Below are 16,975 nucleotides of genomic sequence, written 5' to 3'. Positions count from 1 at the left end.
CTCGTTAGACTATTTAAGTTAGCAGGCAAGGATAAGAATCTCAGCCTATTAACCATACTTTTCTTTTTTGAAGGCTACATGTTTTGCATCCCTCATAGCCACATGAAAATTGCTTGTGGGATTTTGCCATATGCAGACAAGTAGTTATGCCTTTAATTTTCAGGAGTAAGCTTGCTTATGGTTTAGCCAATTTCTCCACATTTCATTACAGCTAATTAATGCACTTTAAAGAGAACAAACCCGTCATGACTGAAGTGTAATGCTGCTGCAGTAATGAATAACTTTCCGCTCTTGAACAGAATGTGAGACTGAAATGGGGAGGAGGTGGCTTTAAATGATTCCTTCAAAAGACAGCTACCAAAAGCTATGTTTATCCATTCCAGATTGCCCCTGCTGAAGGACCAGATGCCAAGCTGAGAATGGTTATCATCACTGGACCTCCAGAAGCTCAGTTTAAGGTATACCATATAAAAACTTGTCAATCTGTAGTGGCCTTTGTGCTGTAAGGGACATTAGTGAAATCTAACTGCTCAGTTCCAACTGAAGTGTATTCAGAAATTTAGTCAATAATCTCCTTTTGCTTTCTTTTTGCTGAAAGGTATCTCATGAATATGAGTACCATCAGGGGCTATGTTCTGGTCATCTGCAAACTGGCAGCAGTTTCATGCAAGTTAGAATCAAGTCTAGAGCGTCAGTATGACCATACGGCATTCCTGATTCTCCGTTTTTAGCTAGGAGTGCAACAGTTGAGTCGTTCTAGCCTGTCTTAATACCTGCGATAGTGCAGTGTATTTAATTGTTATAACAAGATGAGACTGAGTCTCCCCAGGTTACTGTTGCATGCTGACTGGAAAGTGCTTTTTGGGTGGCTCTGCAGATAAAGGCAAGGGTTGTAATTGTATTTACACTACAGCTGCACGGAGATACTCCAAGACTATTATCCCATTTGTGTTCAAATTGAGTTGTGGAGTGGCCTTCTGCCTTAAGTGGCAATGGCTAAATCTAGTTACCACCAAAAGGAGTTGACCATGGTAAGAGTGGTGCAGATGGCTCAGTGCAGCAGCCCAGCCTCATCGCAGATGAGGCCCAGAGCAGGTAGGAAGTCACCTGAGAGTTCATGTCCTGGCATTGCTCTCTTGCCTGTTCTTGTTTTTGGCTTTGTATTTTTGCTTCAGGGCATCTTGCAGGAAGAAGGCGCACAAACTTCAGGCATATCTAGAATCAGTTTCATGAATGCCTTCAGGAGTTTTGGAGAAATATCAGGGCAGGTATTTCACAGGAGTAATAGTGATCTGGATGCATTTGGGATTGTTGCTCAGTGTCTTCCATATAGATTTGAAAAGCTAGTGAGTGCAAAGCATAACTTAGAAGCTCTGCCTCCTGGAGGTTTTCTGTGCATATGTAGGCTTGGTCACATGGCATTCTCCACATATGAAGCATTTTCATGACCTGGGATCAGCACAAGGTTGGAATTTTGAGTACCTTTTCTTTGTCAGATGTCAGCCAACCCTTGAGTAGCAGTCCCGAGTAGATTTGGGTGCCCCTTATCCTGACTTTCATGTAGGCAAAGGCTTGTCCGTAGGCTTCCTCCACAGTGTTGGCTTGGAGTACCACAGGGCTCTTCTGCCAACTTTTCTCCCCAGCCTGGACCCTTTGCAGAAAGTCTCCCTTCTCTGCGCCCCCTGCTTTGGCTAAAACATCCAATTTTGTCTAAATCCAATTTGGCTAAAACATCCAATTAAGCATCAGTTACTTCTCTACACGTAGGCTTCTGCTTGCACGTGTAGATCACTGTACTATCCAGTGATCCTGAGAATGCTGGCCTTGAGAAGGTGAGGGACTATCCCGTAGGTCTTCCATCACTCCAGCCCCCATAGCTCTTTACTACTCTTTGAACAATGCCCTCTTGCTGGGGATAGGCAGAGTTCAGTCCTTTCTTTTATAACCACTGTTAACCTGAAGGAGACCAGGCCAGGCCCAAGCTTCAGCACTGCTGTCCTTCAGCTCTGCGTGTCTTCTCCATCTCTGAGCACAGACTCTTGTTACACAACAAGAATGCAGTCTGGGCGCACAACAATTTGAAGAGGGAATGGTTGCTGCTCAGATGAGTAGTAACCAGCTCTCGGAGAGGCCGTGTCAGTGCAGAGCCTGTGAGTTTGGCATCCTTTCCCTACTACATTGTGTTCTGTTCTGTGATTCATGTCAGTGGTAGCTGCAGTGGCTGCACCCCTTTCTTCCTCAGCTGCAGTAGCCTGAGGACGTTGTGGTATGCGGGACTATTTATTAGCGAGGGAGCTGGAAGAAGGGTGAGAATATGCTGCTGTTTACAGCCTCTGCTGCAGTGCTCCCTAGAGTTTAGGCATGCCCAGATGCCAACATTCAGAGGGGATCTCGTTGCTTTGGATGTGGGACATGCGCAGCGGAAGTGGAATCGAGTGTAGACAACATATTTCAGCCACTGTTTTACTGCAAAGAACTTGCCAACCCAGTTGTTTCCTTTCTTTAAAGACTCTTTCAACAGCGAGAAGACATTAAATATATTTCTAACACCGCAAATCTTTCTAAAAACAACATCCCACCTTGTTCTATCATTCAGCAGTAATGCACGTGTGCCTTCTTTCTCATGGTGCATCTCCCACCTAGGCCAAAGCCATACATTATAGTTTTTTTTCCCAGACTGTTTACATGAAGTCAGACCTACAAAAATACCAAGTACTTTCAGGTCCAAGGTCACAAAATGTCTTTCATCTTGCCTATTCTAGAATAGAGTGAACTTGACTAGGCTTGAGGATGTGAGATAAGATAAGCTGCCACTACTGAACCTAATTATCCATTCACGTGGTCGTCTTGAACTTTGTGGTCCACTGCATTCTTGGCCAGCCTGGATGGTGGCTGCACGTAGGGGGTGTGCAGTGACAGGGCTGGTGGGCCTCATTTAAAGGAGGAGTAAAAGGACCTGAACTGGAAAGACTTTGTGACCGTAGGTTTCTGCTCTTCGCAGAGCATCTCTCTTCAGTACCTCAATAGAATTCATCTTTTGGTGCTTCTAGGATATGCAGAGACAAAACTCCAGTTGTCACTTCTCAGGAATTCACTGACGAATGGCAGGCAATGAGGAAATAAATGTCTTTTAAAGATCAGCGAGATTCAGTGGCTTAGTCTCAGTGGACATCCTTCTTGCTACCTGGCACTTGCATATTCCCCAGAAAAGGCAACTGTGTGCAGGCTGGAGTGATCCTGTTCCCATGGCGCCATTTAGATCTAGACAGCTTTAATTTTCCACTTCAGAAGATCGAGCTAGCTCTGATTTATTTATTTTTTAAACAATATGTTGTAATTGAGTGTAAAACTAAGCAGCTTGCTGTAAGTGAAGTCTTTGTCCCATGACTTTTTTTTAGTTTAGCATCTCTTAAAAAAAAAAAAAAGGGATTTCTGAGCCAATTAACTGCATTCTGTGCTTCTGGGTGTAATAAAAAAAAAAAGCTTCAGCCAGACGGTTCTTCTCTCTACTACTCTTTACTTCTATAGAGATGTAATAGCTTATTTTAAAAGCAACATTTCTACTGAAAAATAGAGTAATAATGACCTTTTTAAAATCGTTCTTTGATTCACTGGTTTGTCATGCAATTTTTAAGGTTGTACAGCACTGCTTCCTAGTTTGGTACGAAGACATACTTCAGGAAAGTAGCTATTGCTAGCTACTGCATTTATTGGGGAAAATGGCTTGTTGGGGTTGTGCATTGAAAACGCTGCTTTCTGTAGAATTTCTTTGAAGTTAACTAGATTTCAGTAAGCACATTCTTTAACTGGAAACACTTCTGCAGGCTCAAGGGAGAATCTATGGAAAACTTAAAGAAGAAAATTTCTTTGGACCTAAAGAAGAAGTGAAACTTGAGGCTCATATAAAAGTGCCATCCTATGCTGCTGGTAGAGTTATTGGTAAAGGAGGCAAAACAGTAAGTAGCTAGAATAAAACGTAGTGTTAATCAGTTCTGTTTCTTATTTCATTGTATACATAAGACTTAAAGGTTTAGCTAACTAATAGCTAATCCTTTGAACTTATGTTAAAGCTGGTGTTATTTTCTTTGTTGTATTTGTTAAGCTTTCTATTGTCTCAAGAGAATCTCACAATGATGTATTTAAAAGTGGAAAAAAGTTGCAGTCAGATCTATAGGGCTTTTATTAATAGAAATGTTGTTCTTCCATTATATTCCCACTTAAGACCACTTTCTTTGAACCTTACCTTGTGTCAAATCTGGGGGAAATGGTCACTGACCTCATTTGATTTAAATCAAATCAAATCCAGTGTGTACAAAGGTGGCATTTCTGTCCTGAATTGAGTGAAAGCATAACTTGTTAAGTGGTAGAAAATTAGGACACGTTCAATATGACAAAAACAACAAAGAAAGTGATTTGCTCTGTCTTAACTAATGGCATCCCTTCAGATCAGTTTGTTGCATAAAATAATACAACTCAGATCTTCAGCCCTGCAAGCGTGCTGGTACTCCCGTATTTTCCATATGCTTGTTAATCAGGAGCTAGCTGATATTAGCAAAGAAACGGTTCAGTCTTGGGTCGCTATCCTTGAGTACAATGGGGTCTTGAAGTTGTCTGTCAGGAGGCAGCATGGACTTCCTTATTACTCGGAGTAGTAAGAGATTAAAGGATTAAAATCTTTGAAAAATTGGCTGTGCAGAATACTTCTGGATTATATAATGCTATGCATTTCTAAAACAAAAGGAGTGTAAATCGGACAATACAGAAGCTGATGGGCTACTGAAAATAGTTTGGATGCTTCTCATTGTTGTGTTTATCATTCTCCGTCTTGTGGAAGCTGTTTTTTACAAATATTTCTACATTCGTTCTTCCTTACATTATACATTGTACGAGTTTTCTGCCCTTAGACTTGTAAACTCAATTGCAAACACTGTGGCATCTATGTGCTTTTTTAAGTGGTGTTTTTAACACCTTCTGTGTGTTGTATTTGGTCTCTAAAGCACTTCTACAAACCTAGAGAACTTGGTGCTAATTTATGTTAGAGAGACAAGGCTCATCTTGCAAAGTACACTGCTGCATGAAGATGCTTTCTGTAGTGGGTTTCTTTTTTTAGGCATAATTTAGAGGATGTTTCTATGGCCAGCAGCATGTTTGAGGTTGGCATGTTGTGGGATATTTGGTGGTTCAAGATTATCTGACTACTTCTATCTATTTATAGGTAAATGAGCTTCAAAACTTGACAAGTGCAGAAGTTGTAGTCCCTCGTGACCAGACACCTGATGAAAATGATCAGGTGGTTGTGAAAATAACTGGTCACTTCTATGCATGCCAGGTAGGACTGGAAATTATGTCTACATTGCCCTGTTGTTTCCATGGTCTGTCTTCTCTGTCCGTGTGCAGAGCCAAGGGATAGAAAACACTTGTTCAGGATACAGAAAGCACTGCTTGCCAGGCTTCTCTAATTGCCTTGCTGAACAAATTGTCCTCGTGCCTATGAGAAAGATTTATAGCAATTTTGTGCTCTCAAATACATAAAACAATCTTCTTTCAAAAACAATCTTCTTTCAAGTGTCATGTTGCCGTGTTTAGGCTCTGGCACTGTTAAAACTTTCAAAGCAAAAGAAACCCCAGGTTGTGATTGGACTGAAGTTGCAGATGAAAGAGGGGTGTAAGCCATCTCGTAGAACCTGGCAAGAAATGCACATATATGTGCAATCTGTCCGCATCTCCTGATCTGTTGATTTAATGCCATAAAGAAAAGGATTACAAGATTCCTTCCCTCACCTAACTTGTAGTTCAGATTGATTCCTTTGTCATGTTGCTGCAGGTGCCTCATAGTTTAGAAATGAGATGGGGAAGGCTGGTAAGTTCTGTAAAACTTAAAACCTCCTGGAATCTGTGTATGGAAAAATTAGTTTGCTCTCCAGTGAAGCAGTGGTTCCTATAAATAAAAAAAAAAAATAGTATCTCCAGGGAATAAAATTAAATTAGGCTGAAACTTCAGTTAGTCTTGTTGGTAGTCATCTTCCTATGCTCATGCTTTCTGTATTACAGATGGAAAAACTGACTATGCAGGTAGTTGTGGCAGGTGGAAAAAGTAGAGAAGTTTAAAATAAGTTGTGCTTTGGGACTACATTATGACTACCCAAAGTGTATTTTATCTAGTGAGTAATCAGTGAGTAGTAGGGACTTAGTTATTCCATGTTTTCTGTATCCCAGTAGCATCTACAGAGTCTGTTGTAAGCAGCATGGCATCATCATGGGTTGTTTCTTCTTTATATCCTTCAGCTTGCTCAGAGAAAAATTCAGGAAATACTGGCTCAGGTAAGAAGGCAGCAGCAACAGCAAAAAACATTGCAAAGCGGACAGCCTCAGCCAAGACGGAAATAAAGGTTTAGGAAATGGCCCATCAGAGACAGATGCCAGACCAAAGACAGACTGTGCAACAGAGAGACGGGTGGTGAGCACCTGTTGAAGTTATATGCAGAAGATCCACCAAGCCAATCACCTGTTCGAGGACCAGGCAACCGTTGAACGCTGTCTCTGAGAATGTATTCTTTAGGCTCTCTCAAACTTTTGAAACCCAGCTTTAAAATAAGGACCCCTTCACTTCCCTTTTGTTCTATTCTCACAATTTAACATAAACTCGTTAGTCTTTTTTATTGTTCTTATTATTCCCCAACAATTTTAGAACTTGGTTTAATGAAGCTTTCTCTTCTGAGTTCACTGGTTATAAAAAAAAAAAAAGAAAAAAGGAAAAAAAAGAAAAGGCATTGCTCTCATAGGTCCAGTTGTAAAAGAAGAAACACATTTGGAGGGTGGGATTGTGGGTGGGCTAGGGTTAGAGCAAGGGTATCGACAAGAGTTTAAGTGTTAGTCCCAACGTTGAAACAAGTGGCATTTTTTAAAAAGAATTTGGTTGCATTTTTACATAACACTGCCATGAATAACCTAAGGGAAGTGTTGAATGGTGTTGGCCAGGGCATAAAAAGATAAATATGCATTTTACTAAACTACCTCAGGCATTTAGTACCTCAATGAGAAATTGTTCCTTTTTTGCTTTTTTTTTGGTATTTTGTATACTTTATAAAGCTAATAGTTCTTGAGCATTTTATTTTTTTAAAAAAAATTAAAATTTGATCAGCCACCAGCCAGGAGTACTACAGACTTATCGGGGAAAATATAGTAGAGCACTTCTAGCTGCTGGCTGATGGGAGTAAGGTGGGTAAAAAAAACATAGCCTCAGATTTTCTGAGGGCTTCAACACCATCATTTGTTTAAAAAAAAATTCAGTGAATGTTCAAAAGATAGTGAATGATGCCAACATTCTGATAGCAGCAATGCCGTTTAGTTTTCTTTTAAGATGGGATGAAAAAGTTTGTGACGGTACTTTTTTGGGAACAGGACAAGGAAGTGATGGCAAGAGGCTGGGGTTGGGGGAAAAATTTAGAAGGCTGCAAGAGGCTGAATTTTTTTTTGTGCTACTTGATTGAATGCATGAACCCTTTGTGCCTTTGACCATCACTACCTAATAATGCTACATTTAACCATTTGCAGCCCATTTGGACTTTGCCATTTTGTTCAAAGAGCAAGCTTCATCTTCAGTTTGATAGAACACTCGATCTGCTAGAGCGTATTTGAGGCCGCGGGGGTCTCTGCTGTCTGCAGATCACATCATACTGCTTTCAGTTACCACGATGGGGGAAGGTCAAACAGTGTTTGATCATGTTGAAAGATAATGAAAGGCTAAGTTTACATATCCAGCCGCTGTTATGGGCCACACTAAGCCACTTTGAAGGTTTTGAAAACTATTACAAGAAAAAAAAAACAAAACAACAACCTCTCTAGCCTGGCTTATAATAGATGCAGCAGGATTTATGCACGTTCTGCAACCAACCATTAGAGAAAAAAATGTCAAAAGGCAGGGATAACAGGAAAGTTACCAAATTTTTTAATTTCCGAATGTAATTTGAATGATGATTGTGGTAATAGTGACACATTCAAGTTTCTACAATAAACTTCAGTCTACCTCAGTTTAAAAAAAAAAATGTGGCAACACATGGTGCATAAAGACTGCTGTGTGTGTGTGTGTGCGCGTGCGCGCCTGTATGTGTGTGGTCGACAGAGCCATGCTATTACCTCTGAACCTTTTTTTGTGATGTTTTTTGTGCATGAGATGATCAGAATCACCATGCTGCACTGATTTGAGGGGCACAACGAGCAAAAACATTTGTTTCATCATTTTGTTATCTACCTCTTAGGTTCATGTTGAAATAGAGGCATTACTACATAGACTAGATAATTTTCCCAAAGATCATTGTTGTACAGATTAGATAATTTTGAAAATGGTCTGAAGTGTTTTTCCTGCATCTCTTCTTTACTAATTGGTTTAAAAACCACAAACTTATGTTGTAGATTTAGCAAAGAAAAATGAATTTCTTTTCCTTTTTTGACAGTGACCTTCATCTAGCCTTTAGGATAATTTTTTTTTCTTACAATGAATTTAAAATTACTGAAGTATGAAAAGTCATAGCATTTTAATTTTTGTTGAGGCTTAAGTCAGTCTGACATTCCTTTCTTAACATTTGAGAAGGATTTGACTTCATTATTTTCCATAAAAAATTACTTTACAAATAGGCGCTGCATTTACATCTACTGATTTAAATACTGTCATATCTCTTAAATTTCTAGACTTAGTATGGTAAATCATGTTTTTCTTTTCAATTGAGACTTGGTAATTTGGAGTATTTGGGAATAGCTAGAAAGTAAATACTGTAAATGATTTCAATATCCACAAAGTATGGATCATTTTTCATCTGTAATGTGCCCCCCAATGCAGCTCCACTTGCCAGATGCCTCTGAATGGAATAAAGAGTTTAACTCCTATCATCAGATAAAGTTGTGTGGTGTTTTCTTAAACTAATGAGGCATAATGACTGACTGCTCTAAGCATTTGTGGTGCTTTGATCAGGTTGGTTTTCTGTCTGTAGTAATAACCGAGGAGGAATGAACAGTCACCCACAGGCATCCAGCAGCCAGGTTACGATGTCTGCGCTTTCCAGTACAAGCAGTGACTTCTGTGGCTTGTAATTCGTCTTCTCCTTTTCATATACCAACACTACGCAGTCTGTAGAACAACCCTTAGCTCACGGCTCGTCTCATGCAGACGAGTTGGGCTGGGTTGCTCTGGAAGGAACGCGTGCTCAAGTCGTGACCAAGGGCAAATGTGAAGGAATCGTTTAACAGGTTTGAAGCGAGATCTGAATTGTAGTCAAAAGTTTTTGGCTGCTTTTGATGCAGTCTTCACTTTGGTGCTCTGTGTGGTGCAGCTGTGGAAGGAACATGGCCTTAGGAGCATGGATAGGCAGAACCAGCCACAGTGAGCAAATGTGGTAACTTGCATCTTGCTCCTACCACCCTCAAACACCCCCCAGCTGCCAGGGAGGTGGCATCTCCTCTTGATTTAGGTACATAACTGTGAATGCTTTAGGTGGAGATGGAGGGATTTGGGGAACCAGGGTTGTGTTCACCAATAGTATAACTACCATTTAAAGTGGAATGGAAAACCAGGCTTATTTTCCCAACTCTTGCAGCCTCCTATTTGTCCTCACAGCTCACTTAAAGGGACTGACCATTGAAAGGAGGGAGTTGAAGGCATGATGTACGTAGATAACACCCTGTATGGTTCTGCGCTTCACAGGGAGCTCCAGCTCATTTTCCCACGCTGATATCGAGAAACCTTCTCAGAACTGGCATCCCTGCCCTTTGAGCAACATAAGTTGAGCCTTCCTCTGTATCGCTGGTGCATTTGTGATAGCTCAACCCCTGACTGTTCTTAAGCATTTGCTTAATCATGATGCTTTTATTCGCTTCTAACCTTCCAAAGCTTTTATTCTCAAGCTGCTATTTCAAAGGCATGCGCTCTTTGTGTTAGCTTCTGTTAAATGAAGCATGTATGCTGTGCAGGACAACACAGTCTCAATGTGGTACTAGGGCATGGGATTTTTAAATGATTGTAAGAAATCATGGGGTAAGCACTCAAGCTGGGCTGCAACAGATGTTAGCTCAATTTATGGATGCAAACACTGCTTGATACCCAAGTTACTCAAACGCAGCATAGGAAATCTTGTAATATGACAAGTTTCGCATTGGAACTTCTTTCTCCTGTTCATCCCATCATCAAGAGATCCTGCATGCACCTCTCCAAGAGGACTGAATGATGAATCTGTAGTCTCCCTGGACCAACTACTCTAATTTTTAAAATAATTTTACACAAGACTCAACTTATCTATGGAGCTGAAACACCCCAAATGTTTCTCTTTCCAAATGGGGTTAGTGTTGCACAGCAGTGACCAGCCAGACCATCTCTGTTAATTCCAAGGTCCCAGCTTTTGCAAGGGTCAGGCCAAAGGCTCAGCAAGTCCGGCTGGTAACCTGGCAGGGGCACTGCAGTAGGGTAGTACAAATTATGGGAGTTTCTTCTAAGTGAGGGGGGAGGAAGTGCTTTTCCTGAGCTGGAAATTCTGATTAATAGCAACTAGTGACTGTTTCAACTAACTCATTTTCACAATATGCTTTGACAGTAAATTCAGTTACGCTCTTCATATAGTTCAGTGCTTGTTGTCTCATTTTGACTTTTACAGTTGGAAAGGGATGACAGACACGCACAAAAAAAGTCCTTGTCCGTTCCCACAGCAGCCATTCCCTAGTCTTTACCGTTCTTTTCTAGACTCTCCTGTTGCTACCATTCTCTTTGCGAGACAGTATGCTGCGTGTAGTTCTGGTTACTAAACGTAAGGTACAGTAGGTACGTATAACGGCATAATGTTTGCCGCATCTGCCTCTACTCATCCAGCAGTGCGTGTCTTCAGTAGCAGCAGTAAAAGGTAAACGATTTCAGGGAATGGTCCACATCTCTCCTGGGAGGTAATGCCAGATACAGAACCTGTCTCTCTATAGGAGAGACAATGTTATCTTTCCTCTATGTGGGTTACTGATTGTAAAGTATCGTGAAGTGTTTTGCAAAGCTTTTGCAGACGAGTTTACCACAACCACCTTTATTTTGTGGTCAAATATGTTTTATCTGCGTTGTTTAACTACATTAGTAAATGTTCCTTGTTCAATTTGGAGAACTATCTGCTGCCTTCTATCAGAAAGCAGGTGAATTCAGAGGCAGTTCTTCCTGAAAGAGGCTAGACACAGGAGGGTAACATAACCAGGCTGAAATGAGGCAGAGGATATTCTTTGTTTACAAACAAAGCCCAGTCAACCCCCCCCCCCCCAAAATAAACACACACAAAAACAACAAAAAAAAACTTTCTCTGAGCACTGCAACCAGCAGTTGTTGTGTAGGGAGGAGATGTTGTCAGGGCTTGAAGTAGGCTGTGGGGTTAAAAGGTGACTACCCTCAGCATCCACTGCTGCTCCTTCCTGATGCACGGCAGGGCCAATTTCAAGGAAGAGATTCTACTCTTCTGCTGACAGCTCTGTCCTGTAGTTTACATAAAGACAAGTTTTGTTACCAACTTGAAGCTCTTCTAACTACTGCTGAACTGCCTAACAGCAAGTAACGCTGAGTGCTAAGGGCTTCCTGCAGATCTTTCCCCCAGCTCAAAGGGGCTGAAGGTTTACGCTGCCATAGCACCTTTGCCTCATTGCTTTTTCCAGAAACTAGGTGAGAGGACAGCCCAGAGATGGGCCAGTAGCACGCTTAAAGTAAGCTGTGTGTCTTAATATGAAGGCACAGAGCTCAAGCTCTTCAGTTTATTATTATTATTAAAAACAGATTGGCCTTGGCTGAAGAAGTGACTTACTGTTCTGTTAATTCAAGACACATTTATTTGTCACTGCTGCTCTTAGCTTTTATGCGCTCAGTAATACCATTATGTTTGCTCTCCTCCTTCAACTCAGCACATGATTTGCTTCATCATGACCAGAAGCAACTGGCTTAATACAAACCGCATCTAAACTGTACTACTTATTTCATGTTTCACCTTGCAGCAATCCAGACTTTTCACAGGAACTTCACGTGCACTGCCACTATGGGCAGGCCTTTCAGAGATACTAGGAAAATAATCAGTGTAGAAGCTATGCCTGAGCTTCAGGGCAAGCTGCAACGGAGCAGGGAAGAGATTTCTATTTAAAACTCCAGTGAGGGAGTGACTCTCCCAGGAAGCTCCCTTGTGATACGGTTCCTTCTTTATCGCGTTCTGGTAGCTCCTTCAGCAATTTACTGAGGCGCATCCAGCAAATACATCGTTTTGTGCTGATCACCTGCACTGACAGCTGAGTCACCACCGAAGCCTGCATGCCTCTCATGTCTGTTAAGGCACACTCATTTCTCTTTCTACTCGCCACCTCGGCAGCTGCATTCAGTTCTTGTCACAAGATGGTGACGCTTCCCACTGCTGTTGGGAAGTCAGCCCAAGAATGAAGTCTTCTGGCAGTGACTGTGGAGTCATCTGTGTTAACTGGTCATCGTAGGAACCCAGAGTCCATAACTTCTCCAGTTCGTAAGTCTCGCGTGTCTCTGGCAGCATGAAGTGCATCACTATGCTACCTGCACGGAACAGAAATTCACAACAGCTGAGCAGTAGGAACTGACCCGTTCTGGGCAATCCATCAGGCAAGTCTGAAAATATTCACGTACAGGCTTTAACTCAATAGGGTGGGGTAAGTATGCTAAATTTAGTAACCTAAAAGCAGTGAAACTTAGTTCTCTGTATTAATGAACTGTAAAGCACAACTGTGCTTCCAGCTGTACAAAGAGTTTGAGCCCTCCATCCCTACTCTGGCTAGACGGAACAGGTCAGCTGATGGAGGGCTCTTCTTCAGTTGATGATTCTTGTTCGTGAAGATAGATAGGAATTGGCCACTCCTCCCAAACAATGCAAGACTACAGCCAGGAGAACAAGAAGGACAACATTCTGATTTAAAACAGTATCATAAAACTTGAGACTAAAGAAGTTGCCCCCTTTCCGTCCCCTAGAAGTCGTAAGCTGAAGGAATTTTTCCCTGAAAGAAGCCCTTCTCCAAAGTTACAGGTGGACTCTCAGCTTTCCTCTATTACCAACGACAAGCAGCTATAGCCCATTGGTCTTCCTTAGGTGTGTTTCCCTGCTTCTCAGGTGTTTTTTAATGTGAAACAGGCTTAAACTTTGACACAGGCTCACCAGCTAACTGTATTAAGCTTTTCCTTACAGGGCTTCATTAATTCTGTTAAAACAGTAGTAAAACTAATTGTAGTGTACTTTGTAGTTATGCCCTTCAAATGCAATTAGTTTTCAGTTTATGATTATCAAAAATCATGAACAGTAAAGTAACGGAGGCCTCATCACTGTCTGCACTGCCTCCTCGCCCACTCACCTTCTCTTTTTCAGAGGCTGAGATTACAGAGACAGTGGCGAAGGTGAAATGCTCTCTGAAGGTAAAGTCTTTACGTTTGTGTAGAGAGTTTCACACGTGAAGAACAAGGAACTGAACTCGGTTTCTTTAGGACTGTGGTTTTACCCAGTGCCATGGTATGACCTGGACAGTGGCAAAGTCTGTTCAACAGCTCATGATTACGGAAGCGTACAGAGAGCCCCTGCTCGCCCAGAGATCATATAAACTTGAGAAAATTTACTGAAGTAGCTTTTCTCTTGCTACTGTTATCTTCAAGTTATAAAGACCCGTTTTAGCCACTGAAGAGCAGCTTCTACTTTCTTTTCAGTGCCCATGATTTTAGTGAAAATTAATTTAGTAGCTCAATGAGTTCAAGCAATAAAAACAACCGGAATTCCAAAACAGCAGACTGTTGTCAACTCTCCACAGCAACCAGGGCTCACAGTGAGATGTTTCTCTCAACAAAGGGCCCATGCAGAACTTCATATAGGTCAGATCCACAAATATTTACCAAAATCAATGCACAGCCAGTCATCTGTCTCTTTCCCTTCAATCTGAGCGTGAGGATCAGTGTCTTCTTTCTGATGCTTGTACTGGGAGAGAAGCAACAGCAGGAAGTGAAATACTTCACGTTTATTTAAAAGCATTTAAACCAAACAGATAAACCTGACTTTCTCAAGTTGTTGAGAGTTGTTTTAAATCTGAAATGGGATAGATAACTCAATGCTGCTTCTGAGGGCTGCATATACAGCTGCAGCTCTGGAAAATAAGTACACATCTATCAGCGGGATTTACTACCAGACTTGCTATCAGAGTTCCAGGACTCAGAATTCCCATAGTTACCCATGAGTTTTGGGTGGCTGTTTTTTGAGATGAATACTGAATACAGTTACTTAGCAATAAAGTAGTCTTTCAGGTATAGGTTCCCCGTAACTTCCATTACCATCAAGATTTGCTTCCTTTCAGATACCTTTAGGTGTTTCGTGCTGGCTAGCTAAGGATGCAGAAATGGAGATGCCCAATGGCAAAGGGGAGGTGGGGAGAAAACAAGTTTGACCTGGTGTTATGAGGAAGGTGTTCAAACAAGCCTCCTGCCCCTCGAGAGCGGGCTCTGAACACTCATTGCAAGATGGAGAAAATACAGCTGGCATACAGATTTACAGGCTATGAATAACTGTGATAGAGGAGAGGGAGAAATTCAAAGCAGGACTGCAAAATCTCAGCTGGGGCAAGGTAGGTAGTTGGCCGTGTAGTTTGCCATTACCGTGACATTTTAAGTACTGTAAGAGTAAAGCCAGCCAGCTGCCCCAGCATCTGCTATACTTCACGTCTTATGCTTCACCTTACTTTTGTCTACAAAACTCTCAATGCCAGGCAAGCTCTGCCACTCGCGAGTACTTGGCCAAGCTTCCCAGTTTTTCAGGATGCACAGGAAGACCCCGTGTCTCTCCCCAGAGGCTCTGCTCTTACAGAGATGTTCTTGCAGCCACCAGAGGGAGCACACTGTTGTAGTGCACAGGCATTTTTGCAGAGTTGGGGAGTATTCACCGATCTATCCTAGTCTGGGGGAGATAAAGGGCTGTTGATTTAAGACCAGCAATTTACGCAAGCAATAGAGTACATATTAAACACTTATATTCAGATCACACTAATGCAACTTCTAACTTGAGGCACAATTTTAGTTTGCAAAGGTGCATAAATTCCTGCAGAGAACAATAAATTCCCCTCACCTGCTCAGAAAGGCACTGAAAAGCAAGACCATCTCTCTCTTTAGAGTGAGTGGTAATAGCTATGAAGTTTGCTGGACAGAAGTCAGTCACGGACACAAGTCACCAGCACCATTTCACATCACTGATGGATGCTCTCATTCTAGCCACCAAACTGTGCTACTGTCATCAGTGTTCTAAATACGGAGAGGGCTGTTTTTAAATTATAATCTCTACATATTGAGTACCGTCACTATAGGAGAAAAGTACAGTTTGTTGGTAGGTGTATTTAGAACTAAATGACATAAGGATAATTAGTTTCATCTTGCCTGGTATATCTGTATACCTGCAAACCTAGGGAAATTAATTTCAGAGTGTCTCCTCCTAAAACGACTCCCAAAAAACTAGAGAGGGCAGTGGGAACTGTCTTACCATTTTCATCATATAATGTGCCATTGCATGGAGATGTCGTGTTGAAGATCCACTCACAACTATAAAATAGTTACAGTATTTTATTTCTGGAGGTACTTGGATGACACAGATGTCTTTTGCATTTTCTTGCCTCAGCAGAGCTACAACAAAGTCAATGTTGAACTTTGCAGTATCTGGAACAGAGAAAGAACAAGAGAGTGGTAATTTCTCTCTTAAATTGCAAGCATCAACCACTCTGAAAGTTATTAAAAACACAAAACGGCAATGAACTAAATTATAGCCTAAGCTAGCCACTCACTGTGAAGTTTGGTTTGTACTGACAATCCAGTATGGAAGACTTTTAAAAGCCATTTTTTAAAATCATCAAACCTGAATACTAAGCACTCTCCTCGTAAATAGTGCTCTATAACTAGACAGAGCAGTTAGCAAACATCCAGGTTTCTTTTAGGTAACTTATTTAGTTCTCTTTATTCGTACATATTAGAGTTAATACCATCATCAGATACCTGACGATTAAGATGAATGAAACCTAAGTACTTCAACAGACATTCATTTCAAGCACATTAAAAATATTTCAAAACAATGCTTGTCAACAGGCCCCGATAGGCCCGTGATAATATGTGGTGATGAAAAGTACTCTAAAATCTTAAATAGATGGGCTCAATATATCAAAAATGGAGCTGATGTGATGCAGTGGACAGCCTCCTCTTTATTTTTACTTATTTTAGTTCTCTAGCCTGCTCTGCCATAGAATCATTAAGGTTGGACGAGATCTCCAAGAGCATCTGGTCCAACCGTCACCCTACCACCAATGTCACCCACTCAACCATGTCCCCAGGCACCACGTCCAGCCTTTCCTTGAACACCCCCAGGGACGATGACTCCACCACATCCCTGGGCAACCCGTCCCAGTGCCTGACTGCTCTTTCTGAGAAGAAATGTCTCCTCATTCCCAACCCCAACCTCCCCCCAGCCCAGCAGCGCGGCCAAGGGCTGCCCCCGGCCCCCTGCCGAGGGGCCCGAGCACAAAATGGCGGCGGCGGTCCCCAGGCACTGGGGGACAGCGCCCGCCTGCCCCGGCCGCCCCCAGCGGGCCCTACCTGCCGCCCGCCGCTGCTCCGCCGCCGCCCCCAGCGCTCTGCTTCCTCCTCCTCCTCCTCCTCCGCCCCCCGCCGCCAGCCTGAGGAGCGGCCGCGGGCCGCGGGCGGCGGCAGCGGAGCGGGGCCGTGCCCCCAGCCGCAGCAGGCGGCGCCCCCCGCGCAGCGCCCGCCACATCCCCGCCGGCCGCCCTCCGCCGCCACGGCCCGCCCCCGCACAGCCATTGGCCAGCGCTGCGGCCGCCCTCGCACCTCATTGGCTCGTCCCGCTGTCGGTCCGGGGGGGCGCAGCTGGGCGCGTGCGCAACGGTCGCCTCGAGGCTGAGGGGGCGGCGGGCTACGAGTCAGGGCGACCCAAGC

General features: G+C 42.7%; 2 protein-coding genes across 3 annotated transcripts in view; one reads left to right on the top strand and one right to left on the bottom strand.

Moving 5' to 3' along the window:
- IGF2BP3 (insulin like growth factor 2 mRNA binding protein 3) overlaps window positions 1–7,011 on the top strand; it is a 109,991-nt gene extending 102,980 nt beyond the window's left edge. For both annotated transcript variants that reach the window (XM_040546706.1, XM_040546707.1), the window contains exons 13-16: window positions 384–458; window positions 3,825–3,956; window positions 5,216–5,329; window positions 6,286–7,011. In XM_040546706.1, the coding sequence (XP_040402640.1) occupies window positions 384–458; window positions 3,825–3,956; window positions 5,216–5,329; window positions 6,286–6,387 (423 nt within the window). In that variant the 3' untranslated portion in view covers window positions 6,388–7,011. The remainder of the gene's footprint in view (window positions 1–383; window positions 459–3,824; window positions 3,957–5,215; window positions 5,330–6,285) is intronic.
- Window positions 7,012–11,746: 4,735 nt separating this feature from the next.
- Window positions 11,747–16,808, bottom strand: MALSU1 (mitochondrial assembly of ribosomal large subunit 1). Its single transcript, XM_040546708.1, has 4 exons — window positions 16,619–16,808; window positions 15,519–15,691; window positions 13,892–13,973; window positions 11,747–12,556 (listed from the first exon to the last, which is right to left on the bottom strand). The coding sequence occupies exons 1-4, from the start codon at window positions 16,791–16,793 to the stop codon at window positions 12,369–12,371; spliced, it is 618 nt and encodes a 205-aa protein (XP_040402642.1). The 5' UTR covers window positions 16,794–16,808; the 3' UTR covers window positions 11,747–12,368.
- Window positions 16,809–16,975: the final 167 nt, after the last annotated feature.

This window comes from Cygnus olor, chromosome 2 (genome assembly GCF_009769625.2).
Source record: "Cygnus olor isolate bCygOlo1 chromosome 2, bCygOlo1.pri.v2, whole genome shotgun sequence".
NCBI lineage: Eukaryota > Metazoa > Chordata > Aves > Anseriformes > Anatidae > Cygnus > Cygnus olor.
Note: the sequence above shows the minus strand (reverse complement) of the source record. Positions and strands in the feature narration are given on the sequence as shown.

Bases quoted from the DNA above. Each gene is read 5' to 3' on its own strand.
- MALSU1 (XM_040546708.1), bottom strand. From the start codon at position 16,793: ATGTGGCGGGCGCTGCGCGGGGGGCGCCGCCTGCTGCGGCTGGGGGCA. The intron at 15,692-16,618 runs GTAGGGCCCGCT...TCTCTGTTCCAG, and splicing joins GGAGCAGCGGCGGGCGGCAG to ATACTGCAAAGTTCAACATT. The intron at 13,974-15,518 runs GTAAGACAGTTC...CTTCTCTCCCAG, and splicing joins CACATTATATGATGAAAATG to TACAAGCATCAGAAAGAAGA.